This window comes from Peromyscus maniculatus, chromosome 13 (assembly GCF_049852395.1).
Source record: "Peromyscus maniculatus bairdii isolate BWxNUB_F1_BW_parent chromosome 13, HU_Pman_BW_mat_3.1, whole genome shotgun sequence".
Lineage (NCBI taxonomy): Eukaryota > Metazoa > Chordata > Mammalia > Rodentia > Cricetidae > Peromyscus > Peromyscus maniculatus.
The window spans coordinates 31,293,289-31,311,476 of record NC_134864.1 but is presented as its reverse complement, the minus strand read 5'-3'; the positions used below and the strand labels follow the sequence as shown (position 1 = coordinate 31,311,476).

The following is an 18,188-nucleotide window of genomic DNA, read 5'->3' as shown; positions in this document are numbered from 1 at the left end:
ACTATGTAGACCAGGCTGGCTTCAAACTCAGAGAGAGCTAGATGCCTTGTCTCCTAAATGCTGGGGTTATATGGGATTATTACCCATAGCCCTGTATAATTTGTCTTAATATGTTAGTGATTATGTCACTCGGTCTAGTTTGTAAGATTTATCCAAGTGAAAAATATTTTACTCACATTCATTAATTCAATCATTGTATATTGGTCTGTGTTGGAATATCACAATTTATCCATTCTCTAGCTGAATGCCTGTACTGGCTAGTTTTATGTCAACTTGGTACAAACTAGAGTCATCAAGGAGGAGTGAGCCTTAATAGAAAAAATGCCTCCAGGGAAATTTCTAAATTAGTGCAGAGGGGAGCACCCAACCCACTGGGGCCACTTCTGGGCTGGTGGTCCTGGGTTCTCTAAGAAAGAAGGCTGAGCAAGCTATAGGGTGCCAGTAAGCATCCATGATCTCTGCATCAGCTCTTGCCTCCAGGTTCCTACCCACTGTGAGTTCCTATCCTGACTTCAATGATGAACAGTGATGTGGAATTGTAAGCCAAATAAAGTCTTTCCTCCCTAAATTGCTTTTGGTCATGGTGTTTAATAACAATAATATCCCTAACCAAGACAGTGCCTTAAGTTTTGTTTTGTTTTATTTTCCTCAAAGTTCTGCTATTACAAAACACAGAAGCAGAAAACTATTTGAGGAGGGCATAGTAGTTCATATGCCTGTAGTCCCAGAACTTGAGAGACAGAGTTAAGAGGATAGGAATTTCAAGACCAAGACCAATCTGATTGGCATAGCCAAGTTCCAGGCCAACCTGGGTTATCAAGTGAGAACCCATCCCCCCCTTACCAAAAACAAAACAAAGGCAACTGTCATACATTTTATCAATTAATTATTCTATGAGTAATCCCATAGCTATAATTATAATATCATACTTGATACATGTAAGACAAAATGTTTTTCCAAACATCACTAGCTATGATTTTCACTGTTTTACTATTCATTTTGTCCCAATCTTAAGTAAATTTACTATAAAGATTTCTTTTTACTCACACCTCCACTTGTATTGTGTTTATGTGTTTAAGTTTCCCCCTTTGACGGGATGGAGAGAATGCTGTGGAAAGGACAAAGCAGAGGCTTCTGCTTTAGTCAAGTTTTTTTGGGAGAAGGGCTAATGGTTAACAGGACTTTGCACTGTCCAGTCTAGTCCTGAGACACACCTCAAACACTGTCCCCTTAAAATATAGGCAGTAGGCATGTGAGGTTTTTTTTGGGTTTTTTTGTTTGTTGGTTGGTTGTTTTTTTGGTTTTTTGAGACAGGGTTTCTCTGTGTAGCTTTGCACCTTTCCTGCATCTCACTCTGTAGATCAAGCTGGCCTCAAACTCACAAAGATCCACCTGCCTCTGCCTCCCAAGTGCTGGGATTAAAGGCGTGCACCACCACTGCCCAGCCGGCATGTAAGATTTTTAACAAGAATGTCTTTTCTTTATTCATCCACTTCTGCTCCATAAAACCATATAATTAACAATTAATTAAGCCAGGTCTCATTTGAAAGTGATGCTGGCAACATTACTTACTACAAACAACAAGCATTAACTAAGAGCTCTGGGTCTTAAGCTCACACCATCCACTTTCAAGTTTCCTGGACTGCTTCTTCATTATTTCTTTACCTCCTTTATAGACTGCCCTGATGTACCTGAACTACACATAGAATTCCTTGAGGCCCTGAAATTAGTCAATTTATCTAATCAGCAATATGATCAGATTGTTTGGATGGCCCAGTATCATCTGGAAGACACCACATATCTGATGGAAAAGATGCGAGAGCAGTTTGGATGGGTATCTCAACTAGCAAGCCATAACCCAATGACAGAGGACATCTTTAATTTAACAAAGGTAAGGACCCCAGAGCAGAAATAACACGTGCTACCTCTATTCTGCTAGTTACTTACTGATTACAGCTGAATTTGAAAACAAGTTCCAGAGGAATACACATTACTCCATTGTGATTGCATCCAAGCCTGCTTAACTTAATGCAGTTAATGGTCTAGAAAGATGGCTCAATCTTTTACATTAGCTACCCATAAGATTGAGGTAGGAAGATCTTTAGTTCAAGGCCTGAATGGGCTACATAATGAGCTCTGTGCCAGCCTAGACAACTTAGTGAGACCCTGTCTCAGAATATAACAAAATAAAAACTTATAAAGGGCTAGAAGTGTGTCTTAGTGGTGGATTTGCCTAGCATTTCTGGGTCCTTATACTGAGGGGGATGAGGTAATAAAATATGAAAGTATTTTAATCTAAAATGACTAATTCTTCCCATAGTTATAGGGTTGTAGATGATAGTGACACCTTGAACTGGCTAATATAGACTTAAGAAAGAAGACTTGTAGGTAAAGTAGAGTTCAAAATTAGACATCAGGGGCTGGAGAAATGGCTCAGAAGCTAAGTGCATTTCTGTTATTGCAGAGGCACCAGATTTGATTCCCAGCACCATAAGGAGGTTTACAACCTTCCTTCACTACTGCTCCTGGGGATCTGATACTCTCTCCTGACTTCCTTAGGAACCAGGCACGCATGTGATGTACAGACATAAATTTAGGCAAAATACCCATATTCGCAAATTAAATAAAAAAATCCAAATTAGACTCTAAAACTTAACAACTGAGAAAGATTGAAAAAGGTCTTTAACCTTTCTAGGCCTCAGTTTTTCCAGTGAGACGGGAACACTGGAAGCCACCTTAAAATATTTGTCTGTAAAGCCAGTGAGATGCCATAGTTTTTTAAAAAGTAAATTATAGCACTTAATTATTTTTCATGTAATAAACTAAGGCACCTTAAAAATTAAATATCAGAGCTGGAGAATTAAATAGTTGTGACTCAGTGGTTAAAAGCACTTGTTGTTCTTACAGGGGATCCAGGTTTGGTTTTTAGGAAGCACGTGGTGGCTCACAATCATCTATAACTCCAGTTCCTGGGGATCTGACACCCTCTTCTGACCTCCTCGGGCATCAGGCATGCACATGCACTTGGTACACAGGCATAATGTAGGCAAAGCATCCATACACATAAAGTAGACCTAAAAGGGTTTTAAAATGAAATACCATCTAAAAACATACTGTCATCTTAAACCGCACCTAAGCTATGGCTCCCACATTTGATCATTAACTCTTTGCTGCATAAAGCAACAGCTGGCTTTTCATTCTGAGCCACACATGCCTATGACCATACACACACACATCTCCTTAGTTATACATAAGTGCTACATTGATTCCTGTGGGGTTAGCACTGAGATAGAAGGGTACAAGAAGCACGGGGCATAGCCAACTAAATATGCAATGCTCTGTGTAGTGTGTGATGCTCTCGAGAGAAACAGAAACGATAGAGCAAATAAATATTACAAAGGAGATTTATTAATTTGACTTACATGATATGCTCTAGGTAGTTTAACAATGGTGGTCTGCATATTCAAGAGGCTGAGAACCGGTAGCTACTCAGTCCACTAGGATAGACACCTCAGCAGCATCCTTCTAGTGTTGAAGGCATGGAGGACTCCTGGATTTCCACACAGGAAGCTAAAGCAGCTGGGTTTTGATGTCAGCAGAGGATAGCAGTGGCTGTGGCAGCTGCAGTGTGGGCAGGAGCAGCAGCAATAGGGCGGATGCACTCACCAGAAGGGAGTGAAGGCAGGCAGGCGAAAGGGAACAGTCTTCCCCTCAGATCTCATCATATGAGGGCAGCTGCAGGAAGGTGCCACCCACTCAAAGGGAGGGTCTTCCCCCTACAATTAATCTGTCCAGGAAATATTATCATAGACCCATCAAGAGGCACATCTTTTAGTTGATTCCAGCCCCAATAAAGTTGACATCAAGGTCAATCATCTTGGGTTCCTGTTACCAGCTCCTGGTCTAGCCACTGTGTTTTAGAACTCTGCTGGATCCAGGTGCAGCTAGAGGTGGATTGTAGCAATGTTTTTATTCAGCATCCCCCTTTTTTTCCAGGTTGCTTTCCTTTTTAAAAAGAATTATTTTTATTTTATGTGCATTGGTGTTCTGCGTGTAAGAATGTCTGTGAGGGTTGGGGATTTAGCTCAGTGGTAGAGGGCTTGCCTAGCAAGTGCAAGGCCCTGGGTTCGATCCTCAACTCCAAAAAAGAAAAAAAAGAAAAGAATGTCTGTGTGAGGCTGTTGGATTCCCTGGAACTGGAATTATAGACAGTTGTGAGCTGCCATGTGGGTGCTGGGAATTAAACCTGGGTCCATCTGGAAGAATAGCCAGTGCTCTTAACCACTGAGCCATCTCTCCAGACCCCCAGGTTGCTTTCCTAATCCTCCTAAAAGTTTTACCTGAGAGGATCCCTTTAGTAATCAACTCACATTGGGACCTCAGCCTATTTTTAGGGAATCTAACGTTTTGTGGTCTGTGTCAATCTGCAAATTGTAGCGTAGTTTGAAAACTAAGTTTAGCTACTCATGATAAACACATTAAAAGTGTTGTGGCAAATGCCTGTATGTAATCTTCTCGGCACTTTAAGAGGTGGAAACAAGAAGATCAGGAGTTCAAGGCTGGCCTCAATCACGGAAGACTCTGTCTCAAGAAATCAAAACAAGCCCAGTGTGGTGGTGCACACCTGTAATCTCAGCAGCTAGAAGCCAAGGCAGAAGAATTTCAGAGAGTTCAAGTTCAGGCTGGGCTATGTAAGAGGTACCAGGCTAGCTAGGGCTGCATAACACGACTGTCCCACCCCATCCCCGTGTGTGTGAAGATCTGGGCTCCATTGCTAGCACCACAGGTCGTGAGGCAGATGGGATGAAAAGGAAGGGAGGCAAAAAATGGAAGACTGAGCAATTTTCAAAGAAACGAGGCTTATTTACTTCACAACTCTGGAGAGTGGGGAGTCCAAGATCACCTTCTTAGCTTCTGGAGTGAGTCATGTGTTGCTCTGTGCATGCTAGGAAGGAGAAGCCAGCAGTGTGGAAGTAGAGCTTGTGTGAGAGAGACTGAGGAGTGGTAAGAGGGGAGGTGCCAGATTTGCCTCCTAACAACCTACAGCCCGTGCTTATAATAACTGACACGGTGCTTCTAGATGTAACTCACTTCAGTGAGATCTCATCACCTCCTAAAGGCTCCAATATCTCTCAGTAACAATACATTGAGAATCAAATTCCAGCATGAGTTTTCAAAGGGATAAATCACACCCAAACCACAGCAGGTAAGAGTACTGTGTTCCCCAATTTTCAGAGGAGGCACAGAAGACAGATTGTATCAGCTCACACAGAGTGAGCATTATGGGAAGCAGAGTGGGTTTTGCTCCAGAATCAGTGGACCCAGCCACTTTGCTAAACTATAAAGAGTTGCCTGTACAAGCCATTCTTCTCAAAGCAGCCCTTATTTCATCGTGGACAGCAAAGTGCAAATCATAGACCTGCAAGTGTTGAAAAGAAGCCTTGTGTACTTCACAAATTCTAACAAATAAGAAAGTTATGGCCCCTTCTTATTTACAGTTTACTATACAATTATGTATTAGACTAGGCACAAATGTTTTATGGAGTTTCCTATATGCATTATATTTACTAAAAGGCAAGTAAGTGAACAAGTTACTCAGACTATTCCCTTGTAAACTGGAATTGCAGCCAGGTATGGTGGCATGCACTTATAATCCTAGCATTTGGGAAATGGTAGTAGGAGGATCAGGAGTTCAAGGTCATCCTTAGCTATATAGCAAGCCCAAGGCCAGCCAGAACTATACAAGACCCTGTTTCAAACAACAACAAACAAACAAAAAATAGAACTATTAAATTTGTTATTTTAATTTGTCCTTTATATTTTTGGTAGAGGAATTTATTGAAAAGCATTTCTTAAATAGTTCTGTTAAGACTACATCAAATTGAATTTAAAGTTTAGTTCCATCAAAATGTTTTTTAAAATACATTATATGCACTTGGGAATTTACTAAGAGACTAATTAAGCCAGGTACGGTAGCACATGCCTGTAAGTGTGACACTCAGAGATGAGGCAGGACTGTGAGTTTGAGGTCACCCAAAATATGTAGTGAGACTCTTTTTCAAAACTAAATCAAACCAGACAAAAGAGAGACAGAGAGAGAGAGAGAGAGAGAGAGAGAGAGAGAGAGAGAGAGAGAGAGAATACAATGTACATGCTACTTGATTAGTTCTTGCCAAAATCACACATAAAACCATAAAGTGTAAATTTCTTAGGAAAATTACAAAATTTGGCGTTCTACATTAATGTCAATAGGATAAACAATAATATTCATTAAACATTTCATCAGCTCACTTGGGTTTTCTGATTCCTCTTGGAGATAAGTGGTGCCCTTATGTGCATGGAGGTCAAAGGGCAACTTGTAGGAGTGGGTTCCTTCCTCTCATCATGTGGGCCTAGGGACCTCACTCAAATTGTCGAGTTCAGCAGCAAGCATCCTTCTCCACTGGTCCATTTCATTGGCCTGTGGTTTTTTGTTTGTTTGGTTGGTTGGTTTTGGTTTTTTGAGACAGGGTTTCTCTGTGTAGTTTTGCGCCTTTCCTGGAACTCTGGCCTGAGTTATTAATTTTGAATGTGTAGTAGGATATGGAAAACTTTTTACTCTATAATCCTTCTTCTTCTTCTTTTTCTTCAGGCAATTCCAAGCATTCGTGGAGGAAATTCTTCCAAACAGGATGACATGATGGTAGACTCAAGCATTCTGCCTTCCTCTAACTTCTCACTCCAGAGTTCTGAAGAAAGTGCTGAGAGCGTAAATGTCATTGACTATGTGCTAGCAAAAGTTCTGCGGTATTTTAAGGGACATTTTAAAACTTGGTAAGCAGAATGGCTGATTAGAAAACCTTTGCTGACAGGGTAGGTGACTCATAACAAGAAATAACAGAAATATAAGAATTAGGTAGGAGCTATCAAATTTACCAATGTTAAAAAGCTGTGTAAAATGTTCCTAGAAAGTTACACACACACACACACACACACACACACACACACACACACACACACACACACACACACACCTTTAATCCTAGCACTTGGGAAGAAGAAGTTGTCAAATCTCTGTGAGTTCAAGGCTAGTTTGATCTACATTGCCAGTTCCAGGCCAGCCAGGGCTATATAGTGAGACCCATATGTAGTTGGAAGGTTTTCTGTGTCCCACCAGGTCTGCAGGAACTCAGACCCAAGTAAACACACAGAAGCTTATATTAATTAAAACTGCTCGGCTATTAGCTCAGGCTTACTACTGACTAGCTCTTACACTTAAACTCAGCCTGTTTCTATTACTCTATATGTCACCATGTGTTCCGTGGCTTTACCTGTGTGCCACTACATGCTGCTCCCTAGACGGTGGGATGGCATCTCCTGACTCAGCCTTCCTCTTCCCAGAATTCTCCTTGTCTGCTTATCTTGCCTATACTTCCTGCCTGGCTACTGGCCAATCAGTGTTTTATTAAACCAGTGTACAAAAGCATTATTCCACAGCACCTATGGATGACTTGAAAACTTATGTTATCAGTAGGGATATAAGTTGGTTTTACTTTTTATTATTTTTCCCAAGGTTTTTGAGACAGACCCTTGTTGAATAACCCAGGCTGACTGACCTCCAAGCATGATCCATCATATCCAGCCTGGCTTTGCCTTTTCGAAAGGTATTTAACTATGCATCCAGAGTCATACAATTTCTTTTTCACATCATTCTACTTCTGGAATCAATATAAGGAATAAATCTAAATTAGCTGAAAGAATCAATGTAAAGAATAAGTCTAAATATAATGAAAAGTCCCCTTCAAGATTTATACTTGAACAGTAAAATAATGAACCTAATCTGATGGGTGAATATCTTTCTATATGCTGCAAATATGTGTTGCTCTGATTCATTGATAAATAAAGCCGTTTGGCCTATGGCAAGGCAGCTTAGATGCAGGCGGGAAATTCAAATAAAGAGACAGGAAGAAGGCTGGAAGAGCCACCAGCAAGCCAAGGGCAACATGTAATGGGATGCAGGTAAAGCCAAGGAACATGTGGCAATACTCAGATTAGTAGTAATGGACTAATTTAAGATATAAGAACTAGCTAGCAAAAACCTTGAGCCATGGCCATGCGCTTAATAATTAATATAAGCCTCTGTGTGTTTACTTGGGGGATGCAAGTGGGAGAGATTTGTCCCGACCACCAGCAAGCCAAGACACATGAAATCTTCCAGCTACACTAATCAGTATCTAAAAATAAGAGCATGGTTAGGCAGATATTGTCCAAATCCATTCAGTATACTTTATGAAACTTAAAAAATTACTTATAGAATTTGAATAAGGACTTGCCAACTACTGTGGCCAGGTCTATTATGAACCATTTTTGAGGTATTTTTTCCCCTTATTTTATGGTAAAAGAACCTGAGGCATAGTCCAAGGCCAAATGATCTCAAACTGATGTAAATCAATTTACAGGAGAAGTGGAACTCACTGCTCCACATCACACAATGACCATTATGGCATTTGGTCCAAACAAACAAGACACAAAGATCTTGGGAATATGGCTAATCTTAAATAATTATCAAATTTTAATTCTAAATTACCATTCAAAAGGAATCTTTTTAGTATGCCACTATCAATGTATAATTAAAGTCAATAATACCAGATAAACTGCCTCTCATGTCTTTGTCTCCAAGTTTTTTTAATCAATTAATTTGTGTTTTTGTGTGTACATGTGTAGTAGGTGTGGAGATCATAGAAAAACATGTAAGAATTGATTATCTCCTTCCATCAAGTGAATCCATGAGGGATCAAATCAGGCCTTCTGAGATTTGGAGGCCCTTCTTGTCAGCCAATTGACATCTTCTCCATATATATTAGGTTAGGACCCAGGACCCATGTACTGGGGAGGAGAAAATGAAGAATTCAACAAGATCTTGTTTCAGAATAGCTCTTTCCAGCAGAAAGAACAACACAAGCACATAAGAGAACACACACACACACACACACACACACACACACACAAATACATACACACAGGTAGTGGAAGGCTGGATTACTGAGTTCATATAAGTGGACTCTGGGAAATTTGGGAGAGAGCTGTTCACTTTCCAAGAGGGAGAAAGTTCTGACCTACATATATTTCCATTCTCTCTTCCTTTCTGTCTCTCCTTACCACTTCTCTCCCCCAATCTTTTCTTCTTCCTTCATTTATCAAAAAAAATTAGTTAACAATATATTCATGTAATCAAATGAAGGAGATGGCAGAGGAGACTCTGGTGAGAACAGAGTGCCACGGTACTAGGAGGATGTTGAGAAGTCCTACTCAGCCTCTCCTACATCAGGACCCCTCCAACCTATGGGAGTTTGGGTTTTTTTCTTTAGTTAGAAGCAAAGACCAACTCAGCTAAAGAAATGGGAGGGTACTGTGCAAAGGTAAATGATCCTGAATGGGCTGAGTAGGGACCAACTGCTCAGGGAGGCAGGAGCTAGGGAACCACTGTTTGGGGCATGGTGGTCAGGTGAAGTACTTTCAGGTGTTTCCTGTTTTCAACACCACCGTCTGTTCAAGGTTTGACTTGCACTGAGGAGCTGAAGTAGCCCATCTGATCCCTAGTGTCTGTCTCTGTCTCTAGAATAGGGACAGAGGGTTTCCTGACAGGCTCAGTGTACTACCTTTGCTTAGGAACTGAAACATCAGTAGATCTAAGTCCAAACTGTCACTTCTTTGGAGATGGCACAAATAAAGCAATAAGTACAGGTGAATGGAACACAGGTGGATCTCTGTGAGTTTGAGGCCAGCCTGATCTACAGAGTGAGATCCAGGAGAGGCATCCAAACTACACAGAGAAACCCTGTCTCAAAAACACACAAAAGAAGAAGAAGAAGAAGAAGAAGAAGAAGAAGAAGAAGAAGAAGAAGAAGAAGAAGAAGAAGAAGAAGAAGAAGAAGAAGAAGGAGGGAAGAAGGAAGGGAGGGAGTTAGGGAAGGAAGGAAGGAAGGAAGGAAGGAAGGAAGGAAGGAAGGGAGGGAGGGAGGGAGGGAGGGAGGGAGGGAGGGAGGGAGGGAGGGAGGGAGGAAGGAAGGAAGGAAGGAAGGAGAAAGAAAGGAAGGAAGGAAGGAAGGAAGGAAGAAAGAAAGAAAGAAAGAAAGAAAGAAAGAAAGGAAGGAAGGAAGAAAGAAAGAAAAGAAAGAAAGAGAGAAAGAAAAACGAACACTCTCCTGAGCTTGCTTATTTAACTGAATTTCTGCTTTTTGCATCAAATAAGCATGGTAGGTATATTTGTCAGTGTTCTGACAAGATTAGTACATTGGGATCTCATTCCTGCCTAAGGTCCAAGAAAGAAACTAAAGAAGCAAACAGGAAATATGACGTCCCCCTGGCATTTTTCAATCACACAAACATTTGTTAAGTGTTCTAAATACAGGTATATAGCTTGCTAGGACATAAATTTGAATTTTATTGAGTGAAAAATACATATTTAGAACATTCTTCTGGAACGATCACCAGCATGCCTGGTTCTGGATGCTTCTTATCAGTTTATAATATCTGGTGATTATCCTGCAGGCTTTACAGTAGTGGGGGGGGGGTGGATCAGGGTGTGGTAAGAATGAAACTTGGCTCAGCCTGATTTTATTATAACTAGTGCCAGACCAGAACTTCTAGTATCTGGCCCAGATCATTTTACTTTAAGCATATTTAAGCATAGCACAATTTTGGAAAAGCCTATTCAGGTAACAATTAATTCATTCCAGTGAGTACAACAAAGCTTAAGACATGTTTACATTGACATTCTTAGTAAAGCACACATGACTTCATCTGTAAGATGGTTTCTTATTGACTTAGAAACAACGCTTGAAATAAGGGTCTAGGGAGAACGACTGAGGTAAACGTAATGCTTATGGGAGTCAAGATTGGCCTGGCCCTAAGATCCCAAGATAACAAAGAAATCACTTATGCTATAGTAAAGTACAAAAGACAACTCTCATAAGGGTGGATTTTTATGGTCTAAAAGCAATGCTCAAGATTTAGGAAGAAAAGGCAGGGATAAGTAAAATCATAAATTCTGGGACATACAGGTGAAGCATATCTCCTCAGACAGCAAAGGCTCACCAGGTTGTAAAACTGCATCATTCCTCGCATTCCAGGAAGAGCAGCTACTCACCTCATTCCATTGGAGAGGTAAGCTGTGTGTTTAACTTTCCTGGCTTCTCCAGTGCTTATCTGCATGCACAAGGCCCTTTTGCCCTTTACAGTGATTTATTTATTTCCACACTATCACAGGCTCCACAATTACAGACTGTAACACAATGTCTTATATATCTTGAGTATTTAATAAGCATTTATTGATGGGTTCTTACCATCATTGTGAAAAATACGCATGCATTTTTTTAAAGAGGAGAGTGGGTCATGAGTAACAGAAGTCTACGAGACAAGGGCTGAGTGTATGTAGAATTTAGTTTCACATAAGAGGAAGAGACCATCTTATTTTTATTTGTTAAGTGCTGAGGATGGAACATAGTGTATTGAGCATGTCAAGCACATACTCTGCCACTGAGCTATACCATAAAAATTCAGGTTCAGCAAGCCATGGGAACTGTGATCATTTCTTCAAATGATAAAGTTAATTATATCCATATGAGAGAGCTGGGCATGGTAAAGGCAGGAAGCTCAGGAGTCAAAGATCATCCTCAGCTACATAGAGAATTTCAGACAGCTTGGGCTATATGAGATCCTATCTCAAAGAACTAAAAGGTCTGAAAGGGGGAGACTGTCCATACTTGAATCTAGAAAAAGGAGTGGAGGGAAGACATGAAAGTAGTAGGGGGACAATCAGAGAAGAGGAAGGATGTCAGAGAAAGAGGAGAGGAAAGGGTAATAGGGAGTGAATAGAACCAAAGTATATTACATATGTATTTAAAAGTGAAGCCCATTATTTTATACAATTAACATGCACCAACAATATTCACATATGTAGGTTTACCATTACTTTGTAATACATTAATTTTTCTGAAAGCCAAGAACATTTACCTATTCTGAATTTTTACTCCAGCAAAAACAAACAAAAACGCTAAGACTATAGCTAAAAAAAAAATTACTATTTTGAGTATTGAGGATTTTGTTTAAAGGGTAAGATATAATATATCCTGGATCCAACAATCTTTAGCTGAGACCTGCAAATCCTAAGATACAATTCAGACTAATTACAGTAAACATAATTACAGGAAAATATGTTAGCCCTGTGTTATGAAGGGCTGTTAATATACTTACATTGAATGGCAGACTAATGACTAGTCATATTGAGTTTAAAATGAAAGTCCATTTTAAAAATAAGGTGTAACTATGTACTATATTGAATGATAGAGTAGCAATCTGTATATTAAAATAAACATTAAATCACCTGGGTGTTTATGTTCTATCATTTCTACAAATGTCTTTCTTTCTTTCTTTCTTTCTTTCTTTCTTTCTTTCTTTCTTTCTTTCTTTCTTTCTTTCTTTCTTTCTTCCTTCCTTCCTTCCTTCCTTCCTTCCTTCATTTCTTTCTTTTTTTTTTTTTTTTTGGAGACAGAGTCTCTCAATTATGTAGCCCTGGGTGTCCTGGAACTCGATATATAGACCCAGCTAGCTGGCCTCAAACTCACAGATATCCACCTGCCTCTGCCTCCCAAGTGCTGGAATTAAAAGCATCCAACACCATGGCCTGCTTTTTTTTTCTTTTTTAAAAATTTATTTTAACTGTGTGTGTGTGTATGCTTGTACATGTGTAAGTGCAGGTGCCCATGGAGGCCAGAAGAGAGCACTGAATGTCCTAGAGCTGGAATTCCAGGCTGTTGTTAGCCCACATTGAGGGCACTGGGAACTGAACTCAGTTCTTCTGCAAGAGTAGTGTGCTCTCTTAACCACTGACCCATCTCTCCAGCTCACCAAATTTACAATGTAATTGTAACCGCTCATGCATTCGTCATAATTTTCTTTATAGTTACACTAATAATAATTGGTGTTTGGGGGAACTGGTTAGTTCCTTTAATAGTTGGGGTTCTAGACATCACATTCCCACATATAAATAACCCAAGCTTCTGACTTCTACCACCATCATTTCTACTATCATTAGCATCATCAATAGTAGAAGCAGGAGCAGGAACAGGATGAACTGTTCATCCACCACTAACTGGGATAATCTAGCACATGCTGGGGCATCAGTAAACCTAACCATTTTTTCTCTGCACTTAGCCAGTGTATCCTCCATCTTGGGAGCAATCAATTTTATCACTACTATTATTAATATAAAATCACTATCCATAACACAATATCAAACTCCTCTATTTGTCTGATCGGTCCTAATTCCTCCTGCTCCTATCCCTCCCCGTTTTAGCCACAGGCATTACTATACTCCTAACTGACCATAAAGTGTTGTTTTCTTTTCCTTTCCTTTTTTTTTTTTTTTTTTTGCTTTTCAAGACAGGGTGTAATAACCTGTGTAACAACCCTAGTGGTCCTGGAACTCACTTTTGTAGACCAGGCTGGCCTTGAACTCACAGAGATCTGCCTGCCTCTGCCTCATGAGTGTTGGGATTAAAGACGGGCGCTGCACCACCACCCGGCTCATGTGTCACTTTCTAATTAACAAAAGGTTTTCACTTCAATATTTTTGTTTTGTTTTGTTTTGTTTTTTTTGTTTTCTTTTACTTTTCCTTTTTCTTTTTTTTTTCTTTTTTCGTTTTTTGTTTTGTTTTGTTTTTTATTTTGAGACAGGGTTTCTCTGTGTAACCCTGGTTGTCCTGGAACTTGTACCTTAGACCTGCCTGGCCTTGAACTAACTCACAGAGACCTGCCTGCCTCTGCGTCCTGAGTCCTGGGATTAAACACATTCACCACCATGCCTAGTTCAATTTAAAGTATCTTGTCCCACCCCTCCTTTTAAATATTAGTCAATCCTTTCTTTAATAAAGAGTAATAGTTTCTGCAAAGTTATTTTTACTGTGGTAAAATACACATAGCATGAAACTTGCCATTTTAAGTGTAGATTTCGGAGGCATTGAGTACATTTACACTGTGCAACCATCACCACTATCCAATCTCCAGACATTTTTTCATCTTCTCAAACTAAACTCTATACACATTAAACATTAGGTTCCCTTCCTCTTAACCCCTAGCCCTGGCAACCACTATTCTAGTTTCTGTCTTCATGAATCTAACCACACTTAGTTTCTCATGTATGTGGAGTCATACACTACCTGTCCTTTTGTGACTGACAAGTATCATCTAGCTCAATGTCTTCAAAGCTTCTGTCTTGTATCTCTGGTTGGTATTTCCTGTTCAAGCATAATATTCCATCACATGTACAGATCAAATTTTGCTTTAATATCTATTACCCACTACATGGGTCAAAGGTGGATGAATTCATCCCTTTCTACATGAGTGCAAAATGCTACTTTGAACATACACACACACACATGTTTACATTGTTCTCTTAAAAGTAGGTTAAACAAGCAGGCTGAGTATATAGTAGGCTAGCAGTCTTGAGTCTTAAGTGACTTTGAGGTGTATTATTAATTCTGACTGGGAGATCCAGCAAAAGTTCTAGTCTCTTAGACTTTAAGAGATATTTTCAGAATACTGCATTGCTATTTCTATTCTTTCATGGAAAGGCACTTTAATTTCTTTACATTTCTCCCTAAACTCTTATTTTCATTCTACTTTCTGCTCGAAATATTATCTACAATGTATTTTTAGGCCTAAATATCCCTTGTTGATCAATAAAACTAAACATCTAAAATTAAGATTTAAAATTTTAAAAAAAATCTGAAACAACAAATCAATAGGTATGAAATATCCATTCAGGATTGCTACAATTGTAATTATTATTTGTACACTATTGTATGGTGATATTTTGTGTGTGCTCTAACAAATAAAGCTTGCCTAAAGATCAGAGGGCAAAATCAGCCACTAGTTAGCTATAGAGGCCAGGCAGTGGTGGCACAGACCTATAATCCCAGGACTTGGGACCTCAGGGCTTTGTTCCCAGTACTTGGGAGGCACACACGCCTTTAATCCCAGCGCCAGGGAGGTGGAGATAGGAAGTGATATGGCTGTGTGGAGAAAGGAATATAAGGCAGGAAGAGACAGGAGCTCAGTCCTTTTGGCTGAGGATGATGAGGTAAGGGGTGGCTGTGGCTTGTTCTTTTATCTCTCTGATCTTTCAGCATTTGCCCCGATATCTGGCTCTGGGTTTTTATTAAGACCAATGATCAAATAATACATATTACAAATTGCTATAACTATGAACTGAAAGTTCTTTGTGGCTCTCTGGTGACCTGGACCAGCAGGTCATTCTTCAATGACAAGTCAGTCCTGAGAGAGAGAGCACCAGAAGATCAGAAGATAAGGAGATAGATATGTTTGGGATTGGAAGGTGCTGCATAAGCTATGCTTTGTGCCAAGCAAGCCTGTTAAGAAGTTTAGCATCTTACATACTACTTCTAGGGGAGACATGGGATGGAGTCAGCAGAAGCTATCATACAATGGGAGGAGATCAGCAGGAAGCTTATCAGGCAATGCTGCACAAGGGGCACACAGGTATCTCAAGAACCCTGTGGACCACGTACACTGCAGCCTTGGGACTGATCATTGTAGCCCCTAAGGGTGGGAAGAGTTGCATTCTCAGGATATGGAGCTGACACTCCCCAAGGCTTAGGCCCCAGGCCATAGCCAGTTCTGCCAAGTATGTTCCTGGTTTTGGAGGAGGATGTATGTTCCTTCTCCATACATCAGGGCCTCAGGGAAAGCCTTGGGTTGGTCTAGCCCTCAACCTTAGGGACCCAATCTGGGTTCTGCTAAGTGTCACATCCTGGCCCATCTACAGAAAACTTGCTTGGGACCTTTCCAATCGTTTGTCTCTGCTGAAAAATCAGTTCCATGAAGACCAGGTTCTTGCTTGTCATGTTCCTTGTTGACACAAGCAAGGTATAGAAATGGTTGTTGAATGAATTAATGGATGCTTGTTTGAGGATCATTTATTCTGGCTAACTTATATTCAGTAGCCACTTTGAAATGACCCTTTTCATCAAAACAAGGTCTTCAGTGAAGGTCATAGTAAAGGGTATTTTTCATTAGAGTGGGAGACCCCACTTTTGGGTCTTGGTTTACCTTGATCAGCTGATCTTAGGTAGAAAAATAAGATCAGACTCAACATAGAGAAAATTAACACAAAAATAACATGTAACTGGGTAGTCTGGGATATTTTCCACCTAGGATTCTGCTAGTGACTAAAAAGTATGTGGGCTCCTTTTGGTTGGTACAGAGCTGGAGAGAATGTATCTATTTGGCTGGCTTTCTGAAGGCATTACCGGCATCCTGCATTGTGATGGACAGTCACACTGAGTCCCATCCAAAGCACCAGAGAAAGTTCTCGATGGAAGTCCTGCAGCTCCCTGACACCCAGAACCTCAACCCACTCAGTCAATCATCTCTGAACACCTAGGAGTGTTCTCCTCAAATGAGTCCCAGCCCATCTACTGTTATCTGAGCCCACATTTCTCACAGTGCACCCATGTCTTCCCAAACAACCCTCAGAAAGCTCACAGCACAACATACAGAAGGATTCAGGCTACGGTATTCCAAATGTGTCACCTCGACATGTTGTGTATTTTAAGCTGAAGGGAGTAAGGAGATTACTCTCATTATGCCCTACTTTTCTCCCCTAAAGCAGGTCTTACAAGAATTCTTTGACCTATCTTTCCTGAAAATAGGCTCTCCCAGAAAGCCCTACCCTATGAAGAGCCAACACAAATCTGAACAGACAGGTGTTGCCAAATCCTTTCCTTTTCCCTACTGTCATGAGAGCAGACTCTTATCCTCAATCATTCTCAACACAACTGCGCCCCAACCCCTGCCACCCAAAACCCCAAAATCAGGTTACACAGCTCTCACCTCAAAGAGCATAAAAGTAGTTTATTCTGGAGCCAAATACAAGTAACTGGCTCCAAGAACATAAATTCAGTTACCAAAAACACTATGTTCCAATGTGGTGTCAGTTTCATGAAGTTTTTCTAGGAACAGCACCAAGGAAGTCATAAATCAAGGCATTTTCCAAACACATCAGTAGAAATATCAGGTAGGAATATTATAGTAAAGCAAGGAAGTCTCCCCTATAGGCATTAGGTACTACCTGAAGATATTCTTAGCCTTTGGTCTGAAGTCTCCTGTATCATACAAACATATTAATAAACTTATATTAACCTGTCTTTGTTATACAGAATTAGCCATGACCTCATGAAAGGTAACGAAAAGATATTACTTTTTTTCTCTCCTTCATAAAGGAGGCTCTAACTTCCCAAAGGAGACACTGATGATTTGGAAGAACAGCATTACACCAATAAGAGTTTGGATAGAGAAGCCGTGGGGTGAAGAGTCTAGGTTGATCTAGGAAAAGCCAAACTAACATTGGTTGAACTAAGTAGACTTTCAACTTACTGCTATCCTGAAACTCAATGCATTTCAGCTCAGTACGACTTTAGTGAGCACTCACACAATTATATAGCAAGAATACCAATTTTCTTTTTCTTTCTTTCTTTTTTTCTTTTCTTTCTTTCTTTTCTTTCTTTCTTTCTTTCTTTCTTTTTTTTTTTTTGATCTCGCTCTGTAGCCCAGGCTGGCCTTGAACTCACAGAGATCTGCCTGGCTCTGCCTTGGAGTGCTGGGATTAAAGGCGTGTGCCACCACCGCCCGGGGAAGAATACCAATTTTCTATTACCAAGTTTGTGAAATGTTTCCTGTAATACTTCTAATTAAACCAAAATGGCCAACCATATATACAAATTTCTTTTGAAATTTGGATTGTTTTATAAAACAAAACCGCATAGAAACACTCAACATTATCTTAGCTAACTGAATAAGAAAAACTGCAGATAAAAGATGATTATCTAATTTCTTATAGGAGCCCTTCCATCACAAAATTCTATTTGTATTAAAATTATTTTATTTTATTCATATAGTGTTTTTCTTGCATGTATGTCTTTATATTATGTGTGTGCCTGGTGCCCACGGAGGCCAGAAGAGGAATTATACAGATGGTTGTGAGCTTCTATGTAGGTGCTAGGAATTGAACCTGGGTCTCCTGGAAGAGCAGCCAGTGCTCTCAACCGCTGAGCTGTCTCTCCAGTCCAACAACACACACATTTTGAACTTGAGCGTTTGAGGTTGAGCTTTAGCAGGAAAAATCATGC

At 40.1% G+C, this 18,188-nt stretch overlaps 2 protein-coding genes across 6 annotated transcripts in view; one reads left to right on the top strand and one right to left on the bottom strand.

Annotated features, from left to right (window-relative positions):
- The window catches only part of Clul1 (clusterin like 1), a 29,665-nt gene extending 21,013 nt beyond the window's left edge, over positions 1-8,652 (top strand). For 3 of the 5 annotated variants that reach the window (XM_076549924.1, XM_076549923.1, XM_006990336.3), the window contains 3 exons: positions 1,677-1,891; positions 6,632-6,813; positions 8,439-8,647. In XM_076549924.1, coding sequence (XP_076406039.1) covers positions 1,677-1,891; positions 6,632-6,813; positions 8,439-8,541 — 500 coding nt within the window. In that variant the 3' untranslated portion in view covers positions 8,542-8,647. Of the gene's footprint in view, positions 1-1,676; positions 1,892-6,631; positions 6,814-7,552 lie in introns of all 5 variants that reach the window. The other 2 variants (XM_076549926.1, XM_076549925.1) reach the window with 2 other exon arrangements.
- The window catches only part of LOC102903543 (uncharacterized), a 125,460-nt gene that overhangs the window by 101,898 nt on the left and 5,374 nt on the right, over positions 1-18,188 (bottom strand). The window lies entirely within an intron of this gene.